This window comes from Ischnura elegans, chromosome 11 (assembly GCF_921293095.1).
Source record: "Ischnura elegans chromosome 11, ioIscEleg1.1, whole genome shotgun sequence".
Taxonomy (NCBI): domain Eukaryota; kingdom Metazoa; phylum Arthropoda; class Insecta; order Odonata; family Coenagrionidae; genus Ischnura; species Ischnura elegans.
Window position 1 is genome coordinate 20,776,054 of NC_060256.1, and position 16,796 is coordinate 20,792,849.

Here is a 16,796-nt window from a genome sequence, read left to right on the forward strand (position 1 = left end):
TTCCGTGAGATGAACCGTTTGATGTGTTTTCGATCCAGTGATCGTGACCAACAGATCTCCAGATCTGTGGACGCGTAGAGATTTCACTGGCCACTCACGTATGCACTGAGCAAGTTGGAATCGGTCTGCTCAACTGCCTTTGCCCATCTACTCTGCGGGCGCCGTTTTCCTTTGACCGCTGCGCTGCCCACTTCCCTCTCGCTCTTGGCAGGGAATGGAGCAGGTTTGAATGCGACGATATTGGAAGTGAGACCATGTCGAACGAGTCTTCGTGCAGAGTGTGAGCGGTCAACGGCCCTGGCCTCTAACCGCGTCTCATTTGGCTGAAATATCATTTCAAAATATCAATTTAAAATAAATCTTTCAGAAATACTAGGAAAAAAGGGAAAATTGCATCAATTCCCCTTTTAAAATAGCCAGTCCGCTGCAGACTAGTTCACTCCTATGGAAGTCGTAATACCTTAGCATTGAAATAATAGAAGTTAATAACGTGGTTTGTTTTCAACAATAGCATTCATTCGCCAATAACTCACAAAGTTGTCCGATGACGAGCCTAATTATTATTTAATTTCCCGCTGTGAGTAGATCTTTATTTTGGTGGAATACTCTCTCAGCCCCGACTCTTTTACTGACACACATTTTGTTTCAGGAATTGGAACTTTTAGTTTCATCCATTTACAGATAAGATGAACCTCTTCTACCCCATGCTTCATAGTGCTTTAATTTGTACAGTGACGAGCTGTTCATCTCCCGAACCAATTTCCTTAAATTTCGATATTAGCGTAATCATTTTCAAGACCTTCGAAAACTAATGCGCACCTAGCGGCCAAAAAAAGTAAGAAAAAACTGCTTACGCTCGGCTTATTAGGCTAGAATAACTCTAGGTATCTAAAAACTTTTTCAACGCAAGACAGGCTATGATAACTTGAATGCAAAACGTTGCACAATAAATCAATAAAATTACTTAAAATTTAAAAATAAAATACCAATCCGTTCTCGATACTGTATTCAAGATCAAATTTCTTCCGAAGAGTTTCCCCGCCAGGTAATTGCTGTGGAGCTTCATAAAAGATGTATAGTATCGATACACCTTAGCATTTATGAATGGCATGTTCGAAATGGCTTGCGTTGATGTGATTCATTTTGGATCATAAAAGAATGTATCATAATACTCATCTCTTAGAGCCTGAGAGGAAATGTATGCAAAAGAATCGACACGGAGCATATTCGGATATTCGGTCGATAATTGCCCCCGGGGCCAGCTCCCGAAGGCCAGCCCACCAAAATGGCTGAACTGTTAAGTAATTTGTCTTCCTGGAATTGCGCGTGCATTAATTAACTTCGTTGATTCCGAGAAAGGCTCCCACGAAATGAAGAGAATAAGGTCTTTGTGAAGCAGGCAGGGATGAGGAGAAAAAGTATCAAGGGGTGGGTTGAAACTGTGGTAATAAGGGAACAGTAATTATTATAATTGAACTTATCCTACACTATGCGTAAAAATGACTACGCTATAATGCTGTCCGAACTTCGGTGATTTCGTATTTCTATTCCGTAATCTTTTTTCGACACTTTTATCTCTGCCCTGTCGATTTACCATGATAGGGAATTTGCTATGGTATGGATCTGGCCGATGAATTTTTATAATCGAACCGATACAAGACAGCCAATTCCGGCGTTTAAATTCAAGTTTTTCAACATTAGGTACAAGGAGTAGAGGGTAGTTGCCAAATTTTATGTACCTATGCCTTTTTTGCCTATCCATCCATTACCTAGTTGCAGCCTCAAATATTCCATCTTTTCATCGTTTATGCTTTAGTTACTCCTTTCTTCATCATCTCCCATGCATCAATTTTCTTTCCCCAGCGTTCAGATTTCTCGCCCAACTAGGTAAACGATACTTAAGGTTAATGTTATGGTCCGTCGAAAGTTTTTTATCGCACCTGATCTTGGTTTCTGCCATCGCAAGATGCTATCGATACATCATTTTTTCGGTTTGGGGATGTTGACAGTGTGAATGTAAGTGTAGACAACCCTGCGATGTATCTCCATATTCCTCAGCCTCGCCCGGAGGCCCAGGAAAGATTTAGAAGGTGGCGACTTGAGCGTGGTAACCCTAGGTTCGAGGGAGAGAGCCTTTGGCGTTGACGGGAATGAGGAGTGGTCAGGTTCAGGCGGGGTGTGACCCTAAGGAAATGCAGCTGAAGGAAGATAGATGAGGGACCCGTGGAGGAGAAGAAAGGTGCGCTTTGATAGATGGAAGGGATGTCGTACAAGGGGATGATTTTCCGTGTTATATTTTGGAAGAACATTTTTCCAAAGGGAGATGGTAAGAGATGAGGTTTAAATGAGAATCACCACCCTCTTTCGTGATAAAATATAGGTACATATTGATAAATTTTTCTACTTCGCACAGCTGTGTTTGTTGCAGCATCGACCAGTTCCAACTTCCAAAACTCCTGTGACGCTTTCGAGATGAAATACCTCTTTTAAGACAATTAGTAACATTAATAATGATAATTAATAAAATAAAATATGGAAATTGAATTGTGTTCACACTAAGCTGTCAGAAGTATATGCGGACGGTGCAGTGTCACATAAATTTCAGCGAGAAATTGAGAAGCTGGGAATTGAATAAGTTACAATTTACCTCGAGAAAAAAGACAGCGATGCTTCATACTTGCCGCATTTTTTGGAAATTCCTGAACCAATAAAAATCGGACAGTGTAGGATAGGGTGAAATCTCTTCCTCACCTAAATTATTCGAGATTAGAAAATGAAACGAAATTAATTGCTGTGCGAACTTCGGGGGGTATTTTGTATTTCCTTGTAGAAATTACTTAATTTGGAAAACTGGTGGATCTTCAAATGAATTGTTCAATAATGAGTCTTTCATTGCTCGAGGTGACAACCATGACGCCATGGAAATGAACTATTCCCGTGGTAGTGAGCCCTTTCAAGTGAATAATTATTCGCGCGCCGTTGCCGGTCACTTATTGAACCCAACAATCCCCGTATTTATAGAAATCTGTGACGTCGCACGAATATGAGCCCATATTCGTGATGCTGAATAAATCGTACATGCATAACCTTAAGTAATGTTTTAGTGTTTTTGTCCGGCCAATGAATTTTGTGTTTCATATTTTTCATTTTTTTTATGTCACAGTCAAACCAGCCAAAGTGGTCTACGTCTCTCATTAAAGTAATTAGCGAGCAAAGTGGGTAGTCTGCTTAACTTTCACTCGCGCTTCTTAACCTTGCCTCCTAAATTATTGTGTTAAACAGTATTTTCGCAGGAAAATAACAGTTTTTTGATGATTTTCTCCATGCCGCGACGAGACTTTGAAAATGGGATTCCAATACTCGGAAATTCACAACATTTCATTGTTCTATAAAACCACATAAATTATGGATGCATCGCATGAAAGTATCTATCAAATTATTATATTAAACACTATTTTCGCAGTAAAATATCGTTTTTTATGAATTTCCCTGTGTCGAGACGAGAATTTTGAAATAAGAATTTGAATTTCGGAAATTCACAACCTTCCATTGTTCCATAAAACCACCTTTATGCTGTAATCATCGTGTGCAGTATCAAAGGATATCGAAGATAGGTCAAAACTTTCTATGGAATAAGGAAGGAAATATGGAGTGGAAATGTTCTACCTCTGTTCAAGCGAGCTAATATTCTGCGTCCCTTAATGGCTTCCTCGCTGATTATAATGAGATATATTCTTTGATTTTGTAACATTCGTCATAATGAAATAATACTGAAGCTGTTTAAGCCCGGTTTATAGGACTAATTAGCAATTAATTATCCGTACGGAGCACTTAGCGTGGAGTACCAATACTCATACGCCACTGGCTGCATTCCTAGAAAACATTTGCACGGAATTCGGACAATATAGTGGAAATCAGTGGCGTAGCTATGGGGGTGGGGGGGATGAGGAGATATACCCCCCAAAGCCTGAGACTAATATAAAAAAATATTTAGGTGTTAAGAAGACTTCCGCGGAGATTGTAGCGGAGATTCCACAAATGTCCAGCAAAATGTATAAACGCGGAAGGAAACCCGGAAGAACCGTTGCCTATCGAAAAAATATTTAAAACTAATGTCTAGTTTTCACGTATAATAATTGCATCTGCTTTAAGCTAAAGATCATTTATTAACCACATCCACTTCGATTAATTTTCTGAATATCGTGCTCCTATTCTCTATTTATTTTTTCTGTGGTTCTCTTTTAAATGATAGGTAATGAAATGATATTTTGTAATCAACTTAGAACCATGAAATATAATGTGATTATTAAACATGGAGAACACAGCTATCGCTACTCGAATGACATCATTTTAATCCTTCCAATGCATCATGTTTCATGAAATATGAATTATTCTTGTATACTATGAATGTTTTAACATTGTTAAGCTTTTAAAATAATTACATTGTTCTTCTAAATAGTGCTAAAATTATGAAAATACGATGACGAGACACACTCGTCATTGAGCGGTTTGGCATCGAAAGGTCATGACGAGTTAAGACTCGTCATTATAGCGCGGATGGCAGTGAGACGAGTCACTGAATACCGCCCGGTGACTAACCCCCGGGGCCCCCGTTGCCTGAGGGGTGAATCGCCCCCCTCCCCAACCCCCTCATCCCCAAAAGCGTATTCCTAATTATGCCACTGGTGGGAGGCATGTGGTCTTTATTTCTTCTGACTTCTTTTCATCCTTGAAGTATTAGTATAACGCCCTTGCGTTCGTCATTTGTTTTATTTATTGTTTATATGTCAAAGATATTTTCTGGTATTCGAAATTTATCTCTCAAGGTGTCTTTATAGGATAGAATTTCTTGAATAGCTTCGTTGTCTTTTCCTTCCAGTTCGTCAAAAAACTTTTTAGCTAATTTCCGCACCACTCTTTGGCCGCAGTCACTTGACTAATCGTGTACACCGCTCCATTACCCAAACGTTGTCTTATTTTAAAAATATAGCGCAGGTGTCGTCTTTCCATTCGATCGATTTTATCGATTTTCTCTTTAGTTAGTGAACCCCACCACGTCGGTGCTGCTTACAGTAATGTTGATTGTATGAATGATTTGTATAGTATTGTTTTTGTTGCTACCGGCGAGGGGTGCTTTTTAAAATGAGGTTAAGGGACACGCTCGCGCCTATGTATTTAGCTAATGTATTGTTTAGTTGGCGTCACATGTTTAATTTCCTGTCAAACTCTTCGCCCGGATATGCTACGTGTTCTTCCTAGCACAATGCTTGCTGTTTTATTCTTATTCTCTCCCGTCTATTATCTTCTGTAGTGGCCATCCTCCGAAACATAATTGCTTTTGTCTTAGCCGCGTTAATTTGCATTCTCCATTTCCTATTCCTTTTAATAACTTCGTCTAATGCTGGTGGAAAAATAGTAAGAGGTTTCTTTTATTTTGAATTAAAAGTAAAATGCGATTCGTATCCAGACCGTAAGTATGTACCATTTTATTCTGGCGCCGCTGCAGCGCTGCTGCCATTGCTTGAGTTTACCGAGAGGAGGGGGGACATGCGATGTGGGAATAGTACGGAGAAAGGAGTTCTTTCCCACGCAAAGATTGTTGGAAGGGAGAGTTGGTCGGTGACAAAGAGGAGCGCTCCGCTGTTTGGAAGGAGTTGAGCGGAACCTCAAGAGGCGCGGTCGCTTTCTGCGGTCGCCTCTCCTCAGTTTGAACTGAGAGCAGCGGCGTGGGTTTCCAAATTCCAAACTCAAATACGACACGTCCCGGCTGTAGAAGTGCCCCCCGTATGCGACTGGAACTGCACAAGCGTAGAAGTGTGTCGTTCATGCTAATGAATCGTTCGAAATGAAGAAACGTGAACGATCGTTGGCGTGAACCGAATTTAAAATGGTACAAACAGCTGTAGCAATTTTCCACAATATTTTATTCGCTCAACCGATTTCAATGTTAACGCATCGTCATCAAGAGCTGATGTGTATGCATTGAACCCGGTTGGGCAAAAAAATAGCTAGGAAAATTACTACAATTGTATTTGCCGTTACTATCAATGAATTTCCTCCAAAGAACCTCGGTCAACCGTGGTCGGTTATTGTGTTTTGGAATTTAAAAGTGTGGAAATTAGTATCTTCGTTCATTCATAATGGATGATTCGAGACCTAGGGTGGAATAAATTTCATTATCGTGGAAATTTCCAAGTGTTTATCTCAATATTGAATTTTATTTTATTTAGTTTATCCCCATCACGATTGGTTCTTCTGATTTCATTCAACTTCAATGCCTTTTGTGCTGTTATTCGCACTTACAGTTCATCTACATCTACATCTACGTAATACCCCGCGAGCCGCCTAAAAGGCGTGTGGCAGGGGGTGTTAGGACACCAGCCGTTTAAAACTGAAAAAAAATGAAGTGCTCTATCGAGGTTGGGACTAGTGTTTATTGAAGTCCTTTATGATTCGGGGGAAAAACGAATTCCCATATCTATCAGTTCGGCAAAACATCTCTCGTAATTTGTCGCTTCTATCGGACCTGGAAATATAGTGTGGCTCTAATATTATGTTCACTGTGTCGCTCTTAAAGATATCCATTCTCAATTGTTCAAGCCAGTTCCGCATAAAATTGATAGATGGGGTCCTTGAAGCTGTGTAGCTAATTTTTTCGTAAATCCTAATTTATAGTTATTGACAATAATTCCTATAAACTGGTCTTTACCCCCAATACATTGCAAGGACCTAAGGTGCATATCTTAGCACTTTTAGCCTCAAAAACGATTATTTTGACCTCGGAGATTGAAACTTTGCATACATATTTACAAATAAATTCTCCATAACCTTCCAAATTTCTTCTTTCCTGTGCCTTCACGTTAAAAATATATTTGAGGTCAAAGTTGAGCAAATTTAGTGAAAAACGACCACTATCGATTTTATTCTGCAAATAGCCAACTTTATCTTCGTTCAGTGGTTTCATTGGTCGTTTTTCGCTAAATTTGTTAAACTTTGACCTCAAATATATTGATAACGTGAAAGCATAGGGAATAAATAATATTGCAAGTTATGCAAAAATTATTTGAAAATTCGTATGCAAAGTTTCGATCTTCTAGCACAAAAAAATCGTGTTTGAGGTTTTGGCCAGTATTTTTCGATTCTAGCCCAATGTACGGCGTTTAAACTGGATGCAGATTTACCTGCTACATTTACTATGGTAGATGGTTTATGTGGATAACTTAAATTTATGTTTTTATTTTGGTATATTCTCCAAACTAAAACCATTGCTTCGTTAGTATTCCTGTTGTTTTCTCCGCTAGTACCATTTTTGTTAGTACCATTTTTGGGGTTTTGGCCAGGATTTCGACAAAATTCCCAACGTATATGCGACATATCTTGTATTATGTGAAGCACGATATGGTGGAAGTTCTTGATACTAGTAAAATTAGACATTGCAACTCAGTGGAAATATTACAGTGTCTGATTTTACTAACATATGCGATTCCAAAAGAAGTTGTATACACCAAAACTACAGCTAAAAAACAAAAAAAATAGGGCGTGTGTATAATTTCCGACTAGTCACATGTAATAGAGAAATCTTAGTCATAATTTCGCGAATTTAATTAAGATGAACTTTAATTTCAATTTGATTAATATGCAATGAGGGCTAAATTTAAGAGGTGCCCGGTCGAAGAGTCCGGCCTTTGTATTTTTCTCTCGTCCGCTATCAAAGGTGGAATTTCCGAACTCGCGGTCGCATTGTGATGCTCCCCTCGGCCCTTTATCGTCATTAAGGGTCCCGTGCGAGAGTAATCAAGGTCCCAAGGATACATAGATACGCCTACGGGCTACTTTCACTTCGGACCGAGACGAGAAACCCACAGGCCAAAGGGAGGATTAGTGATCGTCATGACGGCGAGGCATTCAACAGTCGAAAAGGGGCTTGATTGGATATCGTTAAGGGGAATGCGGGCGGAAGCCATATTGCGCGTGTTCCTTTAATCGGTGGGATTGACGAAAACATTGTCGAATCCCCAGCACCTCTCGCTCGCCCGGAAAGCAAATCCCGGTGCAGGGTAGCTCACAATAGAGCCACAAAGTGCCCTGCCTTTGGCGTACGTGAAAAGGAAGGATCTTTCTGCCTTGTGTGTGCGAGAGTAGGATGGGTCTTAATTATTTCGCGCGATGGACGGAGAACACAGAGGCCTCCGTTGGGGGTCCTTTGATTTTCCTCGTGGTCTGGGATAGCCGCCCCGCATGGAAAAGCATTTTTGGGACGGATGAAAGTCCTGGAGGTGCAGAAGGGAGGAGAGAGGTTTGGACGCCAGAAAAGGGACACGTGCCCCGCTCAGGTAAACCTCGGATTCGGCACAAAGCTCCAGTGTGTTTCATACTACGCTGGGAAAATCCTTGAAATGCTCTGATGTGTGCCAAATGTTGGCAGTATTGCACTTTGTTCTTTAGAAGTAAGAGCTCATCTTGCAGAGGACAAAGTATGTCAACGTATATTTAATATAATGTATGAATATGGCTGAACCTTCGGCACCGAAGATAGCGGGTCAACCCGTTGAAACGTCTGCTAGTTTTTTGTGAGTGTCCCTTTTTATGTGTTTCTGTGTTTTTCAACTGTCAATTTTTGTCCGTTCTCCTCGATCGGCCATATACATACATTATCGCTTAGTGCGCTTTCCTCAAGATTAAGAGATATTTATTATAAGGTACATAAGGTTGAGAGCGGCATTGCGTTTCCGTGCATTACAGTTAGTACCTACTGTGTCTTCTTTGAACTCTATCAAATCAAATGTATTCAAAATAATGTTCCCATTCTAATATTATGTTCTTGTTTATTTCTAGTGAATAGGTTATCGACGACTTTTCGAAGTTTGTAGAAAAAATATCATTAAGTTTCTTGTGTACTTACTATCAATTTTACTCCATTTTTTAAAACTGTTTTTTCATTCATAATATTCTTCCTTTGCCGATAATTATCAATTCTCTTAGCTTTGATCGAGGAAGGACATTTATATTCAGAGAAAGACCACTGTTTTTTTGAGAGTTAATCCGCCATTTTCATGACTCGATGCGCTCTTTATGGCAAAACACTTAAATAATCTGAGTGTAAACTGCTCTCCTAGACCAAAAATCCAGAAAAAGATTCAAAATAATTATTGATTTCAATTTTAACTACCTTGGACTTTCCAAGGAATCGTATGCTCATGCTGTTGGGTTAGTTATGGGCTGAGTTTTAAAGCAATTGTGAGGCATACCGATTCGCTCTACTAATTTTGGAATATTTCATTCACTGCCAACAAGTATGTCGTAAACTGAATAATAATGTTCTTTAAAATCTATAAGTCATTTAAGCGTAAATTTAAAACAGGTAAACATAATGTAAGGTAAGAATTATTTACAAAAAAAAAAACAATTTTCAAGCAGAGCATTGTTTTGCTACTATCTAGTATTTCAGTAAGTTCGTCCACTTTCCTCGCGTCGTCAGTTTCTGGAGAACGTAGGCTTTCTTATATGTTAAAGTATGCATCTATCCATGCATGAATTGCAATGTCAAAATGGCGATGCATAGCAAAAAATGGTGGAGCAAAAATTCTGGGTAAAATAATTTAATAATATATTTCATCATTGCTGGCTAAATAGTTTGTTTCGTAATCAAGTAAAAAGTAATGCAATAGAAGAGTTTAAAAAAAATCACCATCGGCGTCACTCGGTAATGCCTTAGACTTAAATTTTCTGGTTACAAGTGGATGGTCAGTGAACGGTGTGTCTTTACCAGGAGATGATCGGGTCGATGTGGTGGCTATGGCTTCCCTACTTATAGGACCGGGTTCAAATCCCGGTTGTGATGGAGATTTTTCATTGACCGCCCGAACCCTGACTGAGTGCTATGTGGGGGCACTTCATGCGCAGCATTAAGTCATTTGGATTGGACGTTAAGCCGTGGTTCCCTTTTATTAAGAGTTTCCTAATGCCACAGCCGGGTTTCTCTTTATCCTACCTTCCCAGCTCATTCCCTATGGTGCAAATGACTTTAGCTTTCAGTCGCCTCCTTCAAAAAGTACACCATACCTGGCGTAATAGAAAGGTACGGTTCGAACTTAAATGATTCAAGCTTTCTTGATGGCATAGAGTTAGCGCTTTAGCATTTGTGGGCCTTTTGCGACGTTCCGTCCGATGCATCATCATGTCTTATGGAGATGGAGGTACCCCTGTGTCCGACTCATCTCCACTCCAACTTGCCCATCCCGCGAATGGACGCAGGGAAATGACCTTTTGCGGGGCCTTTCGAGAAGGAAGGGAGGTTAATAATTACACGGGTGACGTCGATAGGGCTCAGCAGAGCAACATCCGTGGAATTAATGCATCGTTATGCGAGCGGCTGCCGGGTTTCGGAGGGCGAATCTACGCGAGCGTGGTTGTGGGCACAAAGGAGTCCTGTCCTTTGTGGAGCAGTCAAAAGGACTCGCGAAGATGTGTCCCTCAAGAGTGGGATAAAGAGTGAGGAGACTCCATGATATGCGGGAACGGGGCAGCGGAGGTTGCAGAGGCAAGGTGTGCAGCTGAACGTTCTCTGAGGAACGAATTAATCTTCACAGAGATCTCTCCCTGGCAACAGTCTTTGACGAAATAATCGGACAATTGTGGTACTGGTGCTACGTAATAATGTCTCATACTTAAGCCTCGATAAAGATGCATATTTTTTTCAATTATCAGTAATTTGAAATCGTTTTTTTTTATTATTAGTTAAATAAAATTATTCTGCATACGTTTCGCTCAAAGCGAAATCCATCTTCCGAGAGTCCTATCATTATGAGGTTTCTTAGCTGGATAACTATTACTTATACCACTTCATTTTAAATATAGCGACGCAGGTTACGATGAGGAATCATGATGATTGTGATGATTATTCATCGAAGTTCGCGTCGCTTTATTTAAAAAAAGAAAAGGTATAAGTAATAGTTACTCAGCCAAAAAATAATGGAATACCTTAAACTAAAAATGAATTAATGAATTTCGTATCATAGAACTTGGATACAAAATGCTATATAGATTTTTCGTTGATCCACTCAATAACCTTTGTTCGGTAAACTTCTTTTTCGTATTTGCCGCCGAGTGGTGCATTTTGTTTTACTTTTGTTTTTTTTTGTGTGTTTTCGCCGTAAGCGGGCAAGAGGTTCTCTTTTTTTGATCCTCGAGACGAGGGGACAGTTGTTGGCAAGTACTACTCGGTCCACTTTTCACCTTTTGAGTATTAAAAAACCTTTTTTGCCTGACTTTGTGGAACCGCGAAATATGAAAAAGAAAATTGGTTTGGTATAGTCCACTCAAACAACAACAATGGTTTAGGGCCGTATTCATAGTCGCGTCTTGATTGCTTACTTGAGACCGCCTTCATGAAGACCGCCTTATTGGTCAAGGCGAGCTTATTTGGTTGCCGCTTTCATAGTCAACGAATAAGCTCGTCTTGACGAAGCTGGTCTTGATCAAGCTGGCCTTATTTGAAACAAGGCGAGCTTCGTCAAGCAAATGCTCAAGCAAATGCTTATTGAAATCGACCAATCACCGACGTCGTTACATTTGTTTACTTGACAACCAGCGCCATAACGCGGTGAAAGGGTATTATGATCGTTGGCGGTTATTTCGAGTAAAGCGAAGTGAAGTTCACGGAAGTTTAATTATGGCATCCACATCGACCAAATACAGGCATTATACTGTTCTGGAAAGAAAAGTTTTCCTGGACATTCTAGGAAAAAACAAGAAAATAGAGGACAAAAAAGGAGATGGAGCGACACTTCGCGAAAAAGAAGATGCTTGGAGAAAAATAACTCAGATGTACAACACGTCGAGTGTCATTACGCAGGAGGTACGGTAACATTTTATAATTCTACGGTATGGAATATATTTGTGATAATTGGTTTTGCCGGTAAACTGTGAGTGCACGAAAAAGTCATGACTTTCATTGGCCTTCAGAGAAGTAATAAATTATCATTATGTTGCAGCGAACGGTAGCTCAACTTAAGAAATGGTGGTCTAACATCAAGCAGCATCAGAGGAGTGCATTAACCACCGAAAAACAAAATAAAATGAAAACTGGGGGAGGCAGGCCTCCTAAATCCCCTGAAATTGACCCGGAAGTTCATTGTATTGTGCCCGATTTAATGGCAACAGCCCCTACAATATTCACCTCCAACATGGCTCCAGAAGAAATCGCAGGTAAATTTTTTAGTGTTGTATAGTTAGATAAAAAGAGATAAATGAAATTTTTATTTTTTAATTAACTTTTTATTTGTTTCGGTAAAATTTTCAACATGAAAGTCACCTAAAAATACTTTTAACCTGACTTTTTTAATTTGATAGAAAAAGCAGACTTCGTAGCAGACGATGTTGGTGAAGGTGATGAGGCAATATCCACAGGTGAGATACATGCTTACAATAGAAAGGTCTCAGTGATGGATATAGATGCCATTTATTCATACTTACATTTTTACTTTTATTCGTAACCATATTTTATGATACCTCAAATAAGTTAATTGAAATTTATGTCCTTTTATAGTGTCATATTTCTCCTATTGCTAATGCAAACAAGGCTAGAATCAATGGACTATCATGTACCTACCATTATCAAGTATTTTTTTGAACTAGAAAATTTAAAACGAGATAAACAAGCAACTAAATCAGTCTTCTTTGAAGACAAAGAAATAAAGTTAGGTTAAGTAATCAGTGTCATATTTTATTTACTTTTTTATAATTGCAGACATGAATGAGATGGTGGTGGAGATACTGGACACCCACTCGGGTGATACATCATCAGATCAAGGTGGGTGGATTAATTCTAATATATGTGAACATATATTTTAATTACAAATTACTTCTGATCAGAATTTTTGTAGCTGCACAAATTAGACATATTTTTGGGACAATGAGTAAGCAAATATGAAATTACATAATGAATAAGAGAGTATATATTATCATTTATGGATAAATACTTAATTTTATGGAAGCTAGAGTGGTTATTCATGATAACTATGCCTTATTCAAAACCTAAGCCATTCAGCGGCACACTCACATATAGGGACTATCCTTTAATTTTTTTATAATTTTAGCCTATGACTCCCTGACTGTAGCATTTATTGCCCTAAAAATCACGAGTTGTTTCCAGTGAAGAGATGACTTTGATTAGATTTGTACATTTTAGAGATAGAATTATAAAAAATGAGCTATGAACTTGTAATACATGACCTTTAGGCTGGTGCAGTCAGTATTGAGGTTGGTGTCCATTAGCTCCTACTCACTAGCCTAAACTACTAACTCAATAAACAAACTAATACACAATATTTCACTAAGTTACACTCAAACATTATCTGTTAATCAATCCAAATTTAGGAATGCTTTAGTTGATGATTATTTAATGATCCATCAACATATTTTAATTGCTAGAAAATATAAATGAATTGAATAAATTAAACCTTTTAAGGCATTATGTTTTTCCCACAAATAAAATGGAAATTTGATCAATAAATGCTTGTCGCATAGCAAAACCGTCTTCTGGCAGTCAGTTAGATGGTTCATTGGAACCACTTCATCTTTAACATGATCATCTTCTACAAGATCATTGTGCAATATTAGGCTCAAATTGTTCAGCACAGTGGAGGCCACAATGACACTTTCTGAGCAAACAAGTTTTGTGGATCAAGGATGTTGAACTCCTTTTCCTAATGCCTAACACCCTTTCCACAATTAATCTAGTTCTTGTATGAATTTCTTTGCACCTATACATTTAATGAAGCCAATTTAGAATATGGACATCATAATTAGTGTAAGGTGTGTAAATATTGGTTTTTAATAGTGAAATTAATAATACAATCTATAGTTGGCTTATAATCAATAGAGTCTTACTATGTCTCATTTTGAAAGTATCCAGGCCATTTTCAGTGGATCTATTAATAACTGTAGTCCAAAATAAAAGCAATTAGTCTGTAAAGGGAGGCCAAAGACAATTTAATTTTTTTAGATTGAACAAAATAAATATACATTTGTAAATATGTTGCAGGCTTGACAGTGATTGCCAATACGATTCAAAATAACATTCTATTCCATTTACATTAAATATGAGATTTTGAAGTGATATGAAGCTATATTAGTTTCTTGTATGTACTCAAGTATGTACCTATTATCTTCAGGCATTCCAATTTAAGTGCAACAGACTATCCGAGGTGGTTCCAATATGACCCCCATATTAGGCCATTTTTGGATTATATTACCTATGTGATTTCACAAACAAACCCCAGAACTTCTCAAACAGCCTCATGTTGTCAATAAAAATATTGAGGTTTAAGGAATGCATCTTCTAAATTTTTCTATTTAATTAAGTCCTTTGTAAGGCAGCAAATAAATACAATTAGAATCTGTATGAATAGATTAACTGATCAGAATGAATTAAACATAAAATATTTAACGGCCTCAGATATCTATAATCACATTAATGGATACCTTACTTTTACAAAATCTTTGGCAATTAAATCACAGATTTTCACAATTAATAAATAATCTTTTTCAGTAATTTATATCCTGATTTCAGAGCCCACAATGAGCTTTAAATTAAATTACCTAATCAGTTTTACATTTTATAATTCTAATTATGACACAGTAAATTTTCCTAACGATTAATGAAATTATTTCAGCTCCTGCATCATCAACAATTGAGGGAAAGGAAAAAGGCTACCCTAAAACAGAGTTAGCATTAAAAAGGGAGCGCTACCGAAGACTGATGAAGTATGATGAAGAGTTGGCTATGGTGCGTCTGAAGACTGAAAAGGAATTGGGTTGCATACAAATAAGGCATGCAAATATCATGAATGAACTGCAGGTGAGGGCTGCAACTGCAAAAGCAGAATTGGAGGAACTCCTCCTTCAAAAAGAAAAAAATAAAGTTTGACTCATTAATTGCTTCGTTCATTATACCAGATTATTTACTATGTTATGACTTTCACTGATTGTATTATTGTTTTTGTGTTCCATTGATTTTAATATTGTTTCCTGTGTTCCATTGATTGTAATATTGTTTTATGTTATGCATTGTTTTTGCTTTGTGCAAAAGTATTTGTGTTACAATGTTTTAAAAAATGCAATAAGGTAAAAATATATTACAATGCCAAAAATTTCACGAATATCATTTCATTTAGATCTCCTTTTCTGACAACTTTGCAGGAATAAATGCTTAAATGGGAGCCTGACATCATTCTAAAACATTTCCTGGAAATCAGTTTGGGTTTTAATAGCATTGCATTACATTAAAAGAGCAAAAGTCCTTTAACGCTTAGGTTCTCCACCTGTCTGTTATGACCAATTGGGATGTGGACTGACCCTTCCACAAGAGTTTTCAGAAACCATTGAAAAAAAATATTTAAAATTACAATGAAGAAGTAGCAATCAATATAATTTTATACTTCTTATACTTGGTGGTAATGGCAGCAAGAAAAGTATTATAATATCATATATAGCCCATGGTAGGTTGAGAACCTCAGCCCTACAGGACTTTTATCTAACAATTGTTGATTCTATGATGAAACTAGAGTGGCAAATACTCAACATTAACTAAAGAATATACTTTGAGGAAGTAGGGTCTCTAATGTGATAAATGAGTCAAGAACAATTGTCTTATGTTCACTTAAAACTTCAAATTAATTGGTTACCACTCACATTTATGCTATAGTAATTCGAATACCACAGGCAGTACTTACTCTTGTGTTTCTCTGATTTTAGAGTCATGATTAATATTGAAAGCATGCATTTCAAAATGGGCATTTAAGTGATTGTTAGTGTAAAGAATACATATATTAGCATGGCAACTTTTGCTAAATCAAAGACCCCATGCTGGTAGCATGACCTGAAGATAATAATAATTAAGAGATTATGCCACTGGCTCAAATATGTACAGTAGCTGTGCCTCCATCTCTGGGTTGGAAAATTGAGTAAGCATAGGCAGGGATCACTTGGTTATCGTAACTTACTCTACTACTTATACTCAAAAGATGTAATACACTAGAAAATCTCATCTGCTCTCTCAAATCAGACATCAACACAAAGCAAACATATATTTAACGCTATGGCCAATATCAAGCCGCAGCTTAATTTGTTATTAGAACAGCATTTTTTTAAATTTTCACATTTAGAGAGCACAAAACATTTCACCACAATACTACTAAAATATCAGTACATACTTCTACACTGCCATAACAGTCCCATCAAAAACTGTTACACGATACTCTTCGAAGCAGCGGCTACTTACTTTAATTCAAAGATCCACAAAATACACGTTGGCACGAACAGACATGAATTCCCCTAATTCGAGAAGTTAGAAATAACTGAAAGAACAGCAATTACACAGTGCAACTAAAGGATATATTTCTTTTCCAAAGACACAAAAAAATTTATAACTGATTGAGAAGAATTCCAGAACACTGACTTTGTTTACATTGGGTAAACGAGGAGAATATTTCTGTCATGAATAATCAGATACGCAAAATGACAAGGTTAATATTGTGTAAAACAATTAAAATGGAAAAATTTATGTCATCAAAGATGTGCACAGTAGCACAATCACGAACTGTAGGTAATGGTATGTTACTCGCACTTTCAGACATCACTTTATCTATCAAATTTTCTACTCAAACACGTAATCCACGTCAAATAAGACTCACTGATATTCGAAATGTAATTACTGAAGCATATAAGGCGAGGTATCGTCTTCTTGCATTGAAAAACAATGTTTTACACACACTTTACTGATTGTCCACTTCCCA

At 37.8% G+C, this 16,796-nt stretch overlaps 2 protein-coding genes across 2 annotated transcripts in view; both read left to right on the forward strand.

The window, feature by feature from the left end:
* Window positions 1–16,796, forward strand: part of LOC124168443 (leucine-rich repeat and immunoglobulin-like domain containing-NOGO receptor-interacting protein 4) — a 939,647-nt gene that overhangs the window by 61,517 nt on the left and 861,334 nt on the right. The window lies entirely within an intron of this gene.
* On the forward strand, window positions 11,349–16,741 carry LOC124168444. Its single transcript, XM_046546690.1, has 5 exons — window positions 11,349–11,857; window positions 11,994–12,207; window positions 12,352–12,408; window positions 12,749–12,811; window positions 14,676–16,741. The coding sequence occupies exons 1-5, from the start codon at window positions 11,672–11,674 to the stop codon at window positions 14,927–14,929; spliced, it is 774 nt and encodes a 257-aa protein (XP_046402646.1). The 5' UTR covers window positions 11,349–11,671; the 3' UTR covers window positions 14,930–16,741.

Excerpts from the sequence above, each read along its gene's own strand:
- LOC124168444 (XM_046546690.1), top strand. The coding sequence starts at position 11,672 with ATGGCATCCACATCGACCAAATACAGGCATTATACTGTTCTGGAAAGA. Across the intron at positions 11,858-11,993 it reads CGAGTGTCATTACGCAGGAG|CGAACGGTAGCTCAACTTAA; the intron begins GTACGGTAACAT and ends ATTATGTTGCAG. Across the intron at positions 12,812-14,675 it reads TGATACATCATCAGATCAAG|CTCCTGCATCATCAACAATT; the intron begins GTGGGTGGATTA and ends AAATTATTTCAG.